This window comes from Biomphalaria glabrata, chromosome 4 (assembly GCF_947242115.1).
Source record: "Biomphalaria glabrata chromosome 4, xgBioGlab47.1, whole genome shotgun sequence".
NCBI lineage: Eukaryota > Metazoa > Mollusca > Gastropoda > Planorbidae > Biomphalaria > Biomphalaria glabrata.
Window position 1 is genome coordinate 15,975,073 of NC_074714.1, and position 13,386 is coordinate 15,988,458.

At 36.5% G+C, this 13,386-nt stretch overlaps 1 protein-coding gene across 1 annotated transcript in view; it reads left to right on the top strand.

Annotated features, from left to right (window-relative positions):
• Positions 1 to 13,386, top strand: part of LOC106067071 (restin homolog) — a 48,595-nt gene that overhangs the window by 13,366 nt on the left and 21,843 nt on the right. Inside the window, exon 2 of the mRNA XM_056025223.1 lies at positions 8,359 to 9,731. Coding sequence (XP_055881198.1) covers positions 8,406 to 9,731 — 1,326 coding nt within the window. The 5' untranslated portion in view covers positions 8,359 to 8,405. The remainder of the gene's footprint in view (positions 1 to 8,358; positions 9,732 to 13,386) is intronic.

Genomic DNA, 13,386 nt, shown 5'->3' on the forward strand with positions numbered 1-13,386 from the left:
AGCTTAATTTTTCGTATTTTGTTCTTTTCCAATCAGTTTTTCTTATATTATAAGATGATGGTACCTCAATGACAATGACCATTGCAGATTTTTCTTTTTGTTAAAAAAGACTAAATATGGTCGGTTAAAATCCACAGTCCTGTGACTCAAAATAAGTATATCTCAGTATAGTAGAGACTAGTATTATTATTATTATTGATATTAGTATATTGTTATCGTGTGTTTTCAAATCATATTTTGTATGATACTGTGGTATTATTGATTGGTTAATATTGATTCAAACTATAATTGAAATCGAAGTATCCACATGCGCTCAAAATTGAAATATTCATCTTACGTCTAGCGAGGTTAATCGGTCTCTCTCTCTTTCTCTTTCTCCCTCTCTCTCTCTCTCTCTCTTTCTCTCTCTACCTCTCTCTCTCTCTTTTCTTTAAATGATTCGAAACGAAGTATTTCAAGTCTAAACGAGCACGATTTTTCCATTACCAAAATTCAATATGTCTACATCCTTCAACGAAACACAAAAAAAAGCAGAAATGGGTAAGTAAAAAAAAAATACGGAATCAAATATTGAATCAAATATTGAAATGAACGAAATCTTGTTCATATATTGAATCACAGTTCTAACCTGTACAAAAGATATCAAACTACCAAGATAAAAAGCTTGTGGTTGAATTATTTAGAACTTTTACTGGAACTTTGTTTTGTTACAATTGTTTTTTTTTCATTTTAATTGACCAATTGCTTTTTAGTCACCTGCACATCTAACGACAAATTTTTAATATTTTAATGGAATATTGTTTCTCCTACTGTATTCTGACATTTCATGCCTATTAGCTGATAATGTTTTCTTTGTTTTTTGTTATGTTCAGATAAATTTCAATTGCTAAAACGTATTTTCTATGTTGTTGTTTTCCACCACTCTTTGTGATCTGGCTCATATTATTACAGACGTCACTTTGATCTGGCTCATATTATTACAGACGTCACTTTGATCTTTTTTTTTACTGTTTTTTTGTTTTTAATTCGTGAATTTCGGACGGCTGTATTAGCCAATTCACTTCAAACTCGAACCCTGCTCGCTGTCAAGGAGGTGGGGGGGGTGTAATAATGTGTATTTCGGAAGAAACTTCTAAAAGAAAAAGTTGATAAAGTTGGTAAAGTTGGTAAAGTTGATGAAGTTGGTAACGTTAATAAAGTTAATAAAGTTGATAAAGTTGGTAAAGTTGATAAAGTTGGTATAGTTGGTTAAGTTAATAAAGTTGGTAAAGTTGGTAAAAGAGATAAAATTGGTTAAGTTAATAAAGTTGGTAAAGTTGGTAAAAGAGATAAAATTGGTTAAGTTAATAAAGTTGGTTAAGTTGGTAAAAGAGATAAAGTTGGTTAAGTTAATAAAGTTGGTAAAGTTGGTAAAAGAGATAAAGTTAATAAAGTTGATAAAGTTGATAAATGTGGTAAAGTAGGTAAAAGTGATAAATTTGATAAAGCTGGTAAAGTCATGCAATTCATGCATATTTTTGTAATAGACTCAAGATGAGCTGCACCACTAGCGGATCCAGAACTTCGGAGTGGGGGGGGGGGCGATTTTTTTCCAAACCCTAACCCTAAATGTTCTAATGCCCAGTAAACCCTAACCCTATGCATAAACGTGCATACTGCATATATATATAAATAAAAAAAAAGTCATGTTCAGGCCTTTCTCTTGATAGCTTGGGGTTCTGGGGGAGCACTCTAAGCCTCCTCATTGGGGTTCAGGGCAAAGCCCCGACGCCAAAAGCGTTTTCTTGCATTCTTCACTGCAGAAACGCATTTCCATGACATCTACAGCTCATTATTCATCCTATTAAAAAGGAACTTTTGAAAAATGTTTTACTTAAAAAATATTCTAATAAGAATTTATAGGCCTTTACTACATTGCAAATAAAACGAGTAGAAGATACCCCACATATTTAGATTAAGGCTTTGAGGATCGCCGCCGAAAACAAAAGTTCGAAAAATAATATTTATATAAAAAAGCTCATATTTAAGTTATACATTTATTTCAATAGGCATGTTTGTAACTTTGTTTTGTTACAGAACTAAAATCTATAGCTCTAAAAAAAATTTCTGAAGTGGGAGGAGAAATGAAGAGGGCCAATTAGATTCTACTCTATTTTTTTTTTTCAATTTTAGGATTCAATCATAAATTGTGAGTTATAGTTCCAAATTTAACTAGAAAAATTGCAGATTGAGTAAAGATTGAAAAAAGGCGGATGGAAATGAATATTTGGGTTCAGAACTCTTCTCAATCGTTATTCTTCTACTGAGAAATTTGGTATGAATTCCAAACATAGGCGTAGCCAGGATTTTTTTCGGGGGGGGGGGATTTAAAAATCAAAAAATTCCTTAACTGTGCTCCTGAAATTTGGGGGATTTTCGTTTGCAATTTTTGTTTTGTTTTGTGTAGAAGAGGGGAATTTAACTGCGAAAACCCCTGGTAGGGGGGATTTAAACTCAAACCCCCATTAGGGGTTTTTAAACTCGAACCCCTCTGGTAGGGAGTTTTAAACTCAATACCCCCTGGTAGGGGTTTTAAACTCAAAAACCCTTGGTAGGGGGTTTTAAACTCAAAAACCCTTGGTAGGGGGTTTTAAACTCAAAAACCCCTGGTAGTGGGTTTTAAACTCAAAACCTCCCTTGCTGTGCTGGGGAAAGTAATAGTTTAGTATTAAAATCTGACCTAAAATAAACAAAATCAAAGCAAAAAAATCAGTGACTAAAAAATTCCGATCCCCCCCGCAGGGGGGGGGGATTTCATTTGGGGGGGGTGAACCCCAAGGAACCTCCCCCCCTGGCTACGCCCATGATTCCAAATTATCCAAAGCAAAGTCTTTTGTTAAAAAATTATGATAAAAAATGATGAAATTACATAAACTCTGTCGCCATATTTGACTTTTCTGTTTTAAAACATCACGTTTTCGTCTGGAAAAAGAGGGGCGGTAGAGTGAAAACGATTAATCCTCGATCCTTTTTATAATATTTGCTAATGTTTGCATTTGGCATTAAAGAATAGGGGTGGGGCGACTCGATATAAGAATTTAATTTATAGCATATATAAATAGTATTAGTGACAGATTTTTTAAAAAAAATTGTAATATCTTAGCTATAAAACAAAAAAAGAAAAAGTACTGATTTGTATTTGATTTTTAGAGTGGGGAGGGCAATACATGCAATCCCCACCCCCACCCCACCGGATCGGCCAAGATACCAGAAAGGGAGCGACATCATATAAAAATTATATTCTAATTCAACTAATTTTGCTCACAAAATATGATTTCCCCATTAAAGTAGGACCGCCCCCCCCCCCACTCAAAAGGTTTAGGTGGGAAGGGCAGTAGAAGTATTCTTCCCCCCCCCCCCCCAAATCGGCCAACAGGGAAACGACATAATATAAAGATTGGTTAAAACACTAATAACAAGTTTTAATCATAATGATATTTAATTGATATTGTTAGCAAGCTTTGATTTCTACAAATAAATTGGACCGACCCCACCCCACTCGAAAGTTTATGGAAGGGGGGCGGAATTGATGCCACCCCCCCCCTCCCGACCCCATTAAATCAGCCAACATACTAGAGGGGGGGGGGGCGAAATAATCTAATAAAAAGTTTAAATATAAATAATTAGTATATATTATTAACATAGGTAATAAATTCGTATACATATTGTGTTTAATCCTATACTAAACTTCGTCCCTACCGCCCCCCCCCCTGGATCCGCCAGTAAGCTGCACTACTTATAACTGAATGATAACAAGCGTTATACGTTTTATTGTTCAATGTAAATTATTACAATTTTTTGTTCAAGTTTTTCTCCAGCTGGTTATCAATAATGCTACATTCATGTTTTTTGTTTTTTTTTTAGCTTTTGTTGAATGTTGGTTTATTGATCACAACAGTTATCTTAGATATGAGGCAGGAGAATTCCTGATGTTTTTTTCTTCTCTCTCCCTAAGCTTGCAGCACAGCCAGTATCGATTAATCCCAGAATTCTTTGTTAAATTACTAAAACATCTTGACTGTTTGCTTTAAAGCATGTTGCCAGATAAGAACTCTAGTTTAAACTGTTCATAGAACTATCACATACAGAGTGTGAGAACAGATGTTTGGGAGGGGGGGGAGGCTGCTAAACGCGCAGATCTAGTTTAAACTGTTCATAGAACTATCACATACAGAGTGTCAGAACAGATGTTTGGGAGGAGGGGGGGGGCTGCTAAACGCGCAGATCTAGTTTAAACTGTTCATAGAACTATCACATACAGAGTGTCAGAACAGATGTTTGGGGGGGGGGGCTGCTAAATGCGCAGATCTAGTTTAAACTGTTCATAGAACTATCACATACAGAGTGTCAGAACAGATGTTTGGGGGGGGGGCTGCTAAATGCGCAGATCTAGTTTAAACTGTTCATAGAACTATCACATACAGAGTGTCAGAACAGATGTTTGGGGGACTGCTAAACGCGCAGTTCTTGTTTAAACTGTTCATAGAACTATCACATACAGAGTGTCAGAACAGATGTTTGGGGGGGGGGGGCTGCTAAACGCGCAGTTCTAGTTTAAACTGTTCATAGAACTATCACATACAAAGTGTCAGAACAGATGTTTGGGGGCTGCTAAACGCGCAATTCTAGTTTAAACTGTTCAGAGAACTATCACATACAGAGTGTCAGAACAGATGTTTGGGTGGGGGAGGGGCTGCTAAACGCGCAGATCTAGTTTAAACTGTTCATAGAACTATCACATACAGAGTGTCAGAACAGATGTTTGGGGGGGGGGGCTGCTAAACGCGCAGTTCTAGTTTAAACTGTTCATAGAACTATCACATACAAAGTGTCAGAACAGATGTTTGGGGGCTGCTAAACGCGCAGTTCTAGTTTAAACTGTTCAGAGAACTATCACATACAGAGTGTCAGAACAGATGTTTGGGGGGGGGGGGCTGCTAAACGCGCAGATCTAGTTTAAACTGTTCATAGAACTATCACATTCAGAGTGTTAGAACAGATGTTAGGGGGACTGCTAAACGCGCAGTTCTAGTTTAAACTGTTCATAGAACTATCACATACAAAGTGTCAGAACAGATGTTTGGGGGGGGGGGGCTGCTAATCGCGCAGTTTTAGTTTAAACTGTTCATAGAACTATCACATACAAAGTGTCAGAACAGATGTTTGGGGGGGGGGGGCTGCTAATCGCGCAGTTCTAGTTTAAACTGTTCATAGAACTATCACATACAAAGTGTCAGAACAGATGTTTGAGGGCTGCTAAACGCGCAGTTCTAGTTTAAACTGTTCAGAGAACTATCACATACAGAGTGTCAGAACAGATGTTTGGAGGGGGGGGGGGCTGCTAAACGCGCAGTTCTTGTTTAAACTGTTCATAGAACTATCACATACAAAGTGTCAGAACAGATGTTTGGGGGGGGGGGGGCTGCTAAACGCGCAGATCTAGTTTAAACTGTTCATAAAACTATCATATACAGAGTGTCAGAACAGATGTTTTGGGGGGGGGGGGCTGCTAAACGCGCAGATCTAGTTTAAACTGTTCATAGAACTATCACATACAGAGTGTCAGAACAGATGTTTGGGGGGGGGGGGCTGCTAAACGCGCAGATCTAGTTTAAACTGTTCATAGAACTATCACATACAGAGTGTCAGAACAGATGTTTGGGGGGGGGGGGGCTGCTAAACGCGCAGATCTAGTTTAAACTGTTCATAGAACTATCACATACAGAGTGTCAGAACAGATGTTTGGGGGGGGGGGCTGCTAAACGCGCAGATCTAGTTTAAACTGTTCATAGAACTATCATATACAGAGTGTCAGAACAGATGTTTGGGGGGGGGGGGGGGGCTGTTAAACGCGCAGTTCTAGTTTAAACTGTTCACAGAACTATCACATACAGAGTGTCAGAACAGATGTTTGGGGGGGGGGGGGGCTGCTAAACGCGCAGTTCAACTTAATATTTGTATTGCAAATAGAGATCTCATTTTTTTTTTCCCTTTTCGCCTATGGACTTGCCGCATTAGCTGGTCACCCTGCCCCCCCCCCCTCAAGTGCTGGTTGATTTAGTATTTAAAGTCAGACACCTTGGAACGAATTCAACACAATGTTATTGGTAGAGCTAGTTACTATAGAAATTTCACAGAAGTGAACTTAATAATAAGAAGAAAAACATTAAAAATATTTGAAAGACAATACCTCTTTTATACTAACTTAAGAGCGATTGTTTTGCTCTTAATAACTAACCAAGCGCTAGGCAAAGTTTAGGTCACAGATTAACAAGTATGATTAAATTGACACAGAAATGCGTAGGATGTAGTTATTTCTCTTTTGAAGCAATGTCTGTAATTTATAACATTTGTGTAGTGTATTAGAAGTAGACAGACCATGAACGCCACATTAAAAATGACGTAATTTAAAGCAGGGTCTAGAGAATTAGTAACCTACGAGACAATCAACAACAATCCTAGAGTTAACACCGTGTAGAGGCAGAGAGTCGGACCGATAGCCCATGCTAAGTAAATGTATGAAACTAGACAATGTTGCCATGCTATTCATTCGCCGTCAAAATGTGTGCCTTCAGTTTAAGAACTCGAATATAGTGGCAAGCAAAATATTTACAAAATATATTTTTTAAACAAAGTTTATTTAAGAGAAAGAAACTCTCAATTTACTGTCAAATCTCTCAATATTGTAAGGTTTAGTTCCATTATTGTAAATAAAACAAAATTAGTTAATTACCACTAATTACTTAACTAATTTGAAAATCATTTTATTGGTTCGTGTGTTTGCATCAATAACGAGTAATTGTGCAAAGTTTCACCATAATCCGGGAATGGAAAATAGTAGAAAAAAACAACCTGCCAGAGTGAGTTAATAAAAGCTTTGCTATAAATCAGCCTATGCCCACACAAGTGTACTCACATATAAGTAATTCATCCTTCAAGCAAACAGTCATCCTAAAAAAGCATCCTATTACACTCTCTAAATACAATCATTTACAGTCTAAACAACGTTAGAAACTGCGTAATACTAGCATAAGAATCTATCAAACATGTAGGTGTTTGTTTACACTGAAAACAGATTTTTTTTTAAAATACAGGACAAAATAATAACTCAGATCACTAAAATACCTTTCCAGGTTTAGAACGCTGTTCTGATGTATCATTTATTTTCAACTTCTATTTTTACTACAAATCATTCAACATGAAGTTTTTATTTGACCGTTTCACAAGCCACAGTTCTAGCAGACAACCGAAAGCTATTAATATTTCTAGTGTGTCACGTTTAGATCGTACAAACTAAAAGCACTATTGAAATAGCTCATTTCACAGCATCGCTATTGTGTAAGGTGTTCACGTTTAACGCAATGTCTATAAATCAAATCCTTTTGATTTTTTTTTTTTTTTTTGGAATTAAATAAGCAAACCATTTTTTTATATATTTAAAAATACAAGAGTGTTAAAACAATACTTGAATGACATTTACTTTTAGTCTCAGAATAGTCATTTCCACCATGAGGCATCGGGAACATACGCAGTGGATGTCCCAGTAGTGTTGCCTCCTTAGGAAACGTTATTAATATTAACATCTACTTGAAAACAGAAATGTCAAAAGTTTTAATTAAACTTATGGCGTATAAAAGTTCTCCCATTAATTTTATATGAGTTTAACCTTACGTCTTGTATCTCTCTGAGACCATATCCGTTTCTTTATCCCCCAAGAGTTTTACAATGTAATAGTCAGATATTTTTTTCTAGTATAATTTACCTCTATAAACTGGAAACGAAATTGACAAACTCAATAATAGCAAAACTTAATTTGACACAGTTTTAAGATAATGGTGGTGAATGGGAACGAAAGCTTTGTTAATGGACAGTGGTGATATTATGTTTGAAATGTGATGCCAAAGGATTTTAATTTAAATCATTATCACTAAATCCTTCCCACAACAAAAAAAAAAGCTATGAATGGACCGAATAAAACCCACAAAAAAATGCCTTCGATCAAAACAAACATTTTCAGGACCGTTGCAGGTCTGAGGGTCTAAAGTTTATCAGTGAACTTCAACCAACTGCTTTATCTTAAAATGATGTTCAAAAAGTTAATTATGTTTATTTCATTCGTCTTCACTTAGATGTTTAAGTCTATGGGATAATTTTTTTTTTAAATGTGATATTTTGTATGCATAAATACATTGTCTCTTGAATGTGACAGTTTTCTGTCATATTTAGGTATTAATGTTTATGTAAGCTAAATGTCTTGAAATGATTTATTAAACATTCTTAATACAATACCACCAATAAATTTGTTGTTTCCTACTTCAGATAACTGCACAATGTTTTCAGTATTAAAGTGTTGATACGCCCGAAGAATGGAAATGGACCACCACGAGGCTGAGGCTTCAAACAGAAAGAGAAGTAAGAAGAAAAGAAAGAGTCGGAAAGAATCCAAGGATTCAGCCATCTCTGATGTGAGCACCAAACTTGCTCTCAGCAGGGAAACGTCTATAGACAGTGGCGCTGGTGTTGATGTGGAAGACGAAGAGAGCGGCCACGCTAGACTTGAAGATGACACCAAAACAGTTCAACATGTGACAAGTATCAACAAAGAAGATAGAAGAAGACTAAAATCGATGTCGACATTTCGAAGACACGGATCTGAATCTCTGATACTTGTTGATATGAAACGAGAGGCTGGTGAAGCTGCAAAATTGAGTTCTATTAAAAAACATGTCAACACGGATTCGCCTAAATCAGTAGCATCATCAGCGTCCGTTTTAAACCTTTCTCCTTCACCTTATGCCGAGTCTCGGCTTCTTTCTTCCCCAAGTTTCTCGGACAGGTCTACGCCACACAGGTCAAAGTCCCCGGAACTGTCGAAGGCACTCCGCGTGAAGCAAGAACGTTTACAGCTTGAGCTGGCCCTCGCCGAGACACGGTCTAAGCTGAAGCAGCATCATATAGGAGAGAAACCTCAGAGTACAGAGGCTGACAGCAAGAAGACAAGATTGTCTAAAAAAGTTTTACAAAGAGCTAAGTCCTTAGAGCTTTCCAAACTAAAATATGCTGAGAAAATATCCTTGTTGGATAAAAAAGCAAACAGCCAGTCATTAGAAACGATCAAAGCAATGGAAGAGTGCTATTCACATCAAAAACATAGGTCCAAAAGTGAGAAGCGGTATGTTGTGTCGTTAGGACAGGACAATCAACATTTACCGAAAGTAGGCAATGCTAGAAATCTAGTGGACCTTCCAGAAAATTCTGATTTGATGAATAATGAAAGAGCAAATCAATCTACTGAGTTTGGTAGTCAAAGTCGTCTTGGGGGAGGGAGCACTCTAGAAACAGCAAGGACATCCGCAGTCATTCTTAATGTGTCCGACTCAGGGACTGGCTTACCGAGCAGTCGACGAGAAATCGTTTTACCACATCTTCCAGAACAAGAGGTCACCAGGGCAGAACTAGTCAAATTTCAAAAGATTAATCCTATTCAGGAAAATAACTCCACGTCTTCGAACAGCTCAGATCAAAACAGGAAACTTTATACTCCTAGTGTTTCTGGCCACATTCCCACAGACACGTCTCCTTCTGAGGGTCACAGAGAGATATCTAACAACTTAGCTAGTCAAATAGAGAAAAAAACATTGAGCACGCTGACTTCTATATTGAGAGAAGATCTTCCTCCAATACCCAGTACGGTTAGTATTGAACTATTAACTAACTTTAGAAAGCTTGCGTATTTACATTGAATTCGTTTTTTAATTAAAATGCTAAGTAATAAATGAAGCAGTAAAAACAATGCATACGCTGTGTGCTCAGCCTCAAAGAGAAAAACTAGTTGTTTTTTTTTAAACAGTTTAAAGAAATAAGAAAATTAATATAGAAAAAAGAACAATCCGACTAAATGTATAGGTAATCTAATGCTTCATTACCATAATATTTGTTAAATTTTCTTTTTTTAACGGGCCTCCACAACAATGTTGCTCAGGTCCCCTCACTTCAACTTTCTTAATCTTAATATGAACAATAATATGTTCCAGAGAATGTGTATCGCCTAATTAGTTCCTGAAGAGAAACCATATTGTTTCGGTGATAAGTGTCTTGTTGTCTAGAGCTTGGGTCTTTTATTAAGTCTCTACAAAACAATCTAGATCTGATTTAATGCACATAAATATTTTCAAGACGGCTAGGAAATTAATTAGCAAAACTCAGCTAATTAGAAATATTAATTATATAGTCTTTTTAAATAGGATGAGTTTGAGACTGAGTTTAATAGAATCGGGACTACGTTTTGTAACCTTACGAACTTGCTGAGTGGTAAAGAGATTAAGCCTACTTTTAATCTATTAGCCTCTACATTGAATCCCTGAGCAAGAGCTTATGTTTGTTTTTTTGTTGTTTTGTAAGTACAATTCTCATAAATAAATGATGTTGTTATGGCACGATTAGGATTTGGTTGTTTGTTTCGGAAATATGGGGAAAGTTTTTACTTAGTGACGATGGCGCGATATAACTTTAAAAAAAGAAGAACGAAATAGGAGTCGACTTTAAGCTAGACGCTTTCATAACAACGTAGCAATAAGAAGCATTTTATAAACGGCTAGAAGTAGATGACATTCGACGGTTCCCTTCTTGAGTATTAAACGTGTTTGATGTTCAACACCAGAGTCAACTACCTCTATTGATTGTTAGGCCTTTCGCCGGTGTTATCTGTTCCTGCAGTGTTACCTCCATTTGGGTTTGTTTTTTCCGCGGAAGCGCTTCACACATGTGATCAGGAAGTAAACAAATCTTGGCGAAAGAGAAAAGCGAAAAGAACCTCGTCCATGTATATAAGGGCGTCGCACTTACTTGGAAGACCTGATATCAGTGGGCGCCAGCTGGGAAAATGCTTTGGAAATTGCCTGTGACCGATCACTGTGGAGATATCTTGCCACCTATGCGCCGAACAGCGCTGTAGAACCTACGTCTTGGTAAGTGCGGGTCCGCATGGCACAACAATTCTACAGATATAGCTTCACATTTTTATTTAGGAATTCTGTTTTTGTGTATATGTTGTTATCAAATTTCTGTTTATTATTCTGATAAAAAGAAATAATCAGACTTTCGAAAATAAAACTAACTGTACGTCTATAGGAGAGATTAGGGAGAGTGAAGACAATGTCAGTGGGAAGATATCTTGATAAAGAAAAGATCAACTTGTCTTCGGGATTTTTACAAAGTTTCATCAGCTCACTCCGTCTGTCTGGTACACATTTTGTACAAGTTACTTCTCCCGTTTTCATATTTTGTGATCAATTTGAAACTTTGCACAATTATTAAGAATCTATAATAAAGGTTAAATCAATCAAAATTAACAATTAATTAATTTGTGGTAATTAATAAATTTTGTTTGATATAAAAAAGGAGAAAAAAAATTACAGTAGTGAGAGATGTGACTGTAAATGTGCAGTAGTTTTCCTTATATAATTTTTTAAAAAAATATTTCGCTTGTTTTTCTATTATATTTTTAAAAGAAAAGTGTTCTACTCGAACATTTGTAACTTGAGATTAAACTATAAATAGCTTTGATCAGAGGCCAATGGCTGAAATTATTAATCAATGTTTTTTTTTAAAGAATTTTTAATAATTTACAAGATAATGTGATAATTAGCACATGAAGAACATGCAACAGTCTGAGAAATCATTCTTTCTGAGCACTTAACCAACATGTAAATGGATCACCAGACAGATGGCATGAATATTAAACGTGGCCATCATTACCTACTTTCTCACACGATACGCACTCACAACAGTTGAGTATGTATAATTTGACACAGGATAAGAGACAGATAAGAAATTAAAACAAATCAATTTTGAGACTGATATTCTAGATACAATATAGATAGATAGATAGATAGATAGATAGATAGATAGATAGATAGATAGATAGATAGACAGACAGACAGACAGACAGATAGACAGATAGATAGATAGATAGATAGATAGATAGATAGATAGATAGATAGATAGATAGACAGACAGACAGACAGACAGATAGACAGATAGATAGATAGATAGATAGATAGATAGATAGATAGATAGATAGATAGATAGATAGATAGATAGATAGATAAATAGATAGACAGGCAGATAGATAGATAGATAGATAGATAGATAGATAGATAGATAGATAGATAGATAGATAGATAGATAGATAGATAGATAGATAGATAGATAGATAGATAGATGCCTTCTGGAATTCATTCTCCTGACTTCTACATCACACTATATCTCATAGCATGAAGAGCGCCTATAAGCAATAGCTTTTGTTTTGTTTTGTTTTAAAGTACGTCAGACGATAGAAATTCGACCGTTCAGACATTAAGAAAGACGAGACGCATGCCGTCAGCGGAGACGTTTGACATGTCTTTTTTTTTTTTTCAAAAAGATTTGAGCCGCTATTGTTTCAGACGCCTCTCGAGACAACGTAAACAATTTACTTTAAATACTTCAAACATTTTAATTTTTGAAACATCGGTAACATTTCATTTAACTTGGATAAGCAAACATTGATTTATAAATACAAAGAAAATACAGAATTTTTTTTTGTCCATAAATTTTCAGGCTTCGCCTTTCCCCCTCCTGAATAGACTTCGCTCCCCCCCCCCCCCCCATATTAGAACTACGCGACCCCTAGAGCGATCTGCAGTTTAAAATATCGTCTCTAATTTATTTCACAATAAACATCTTTTAATGGGTACCATGTTTTTTTTCATGCCATTCTTCTTCTTCTTCTAGCCAGCTTTTTGCTGCTGAGCTGTGAGCTCTTCTGCAGACTTTTAGCTGACTTATCACAGGCAGTCCCGGATAAAAACTGCCATGCAGACCTTTTAAGGGGCGACTTCTTAGCTCGTATGAATTTTTTATTTTTCTTGGCATTTAGTGTAGGCTGGGTGTTTCCTCAGGCTTTTTATATATATATCATCCCCGCATTTTAAGAAAGTTTTTGGTCTTAGCGATTTGCTCCAATACTGACTTAAAAGAACATCTGGGTCTAAAAACTGTAACTGGAAAATCCATGGGACAAGGTGGGGTTGGCAAATGGTCCATTCTCCGCCATCCACATAGCTCTCCAAACGAATTTTTTTCACAGTAGAAAGCTTAAGGGGAACTGTGTCCTGGGTATGCCCTGTGGAATCGTCACATGGATCCAGGCCCCTTCACGCTATCGCATTCACCAGTTCCAGAAAAAAACTTTCTAATGGGCTTCTATCCAGTAGTAGAGCGAAGTGAGACGATGACCTCCGTCTGGTTTAAAGCAACCCAGACCTCCGTCAAAATGCACCTAGAGGGGGAGGGAATTCATTATTA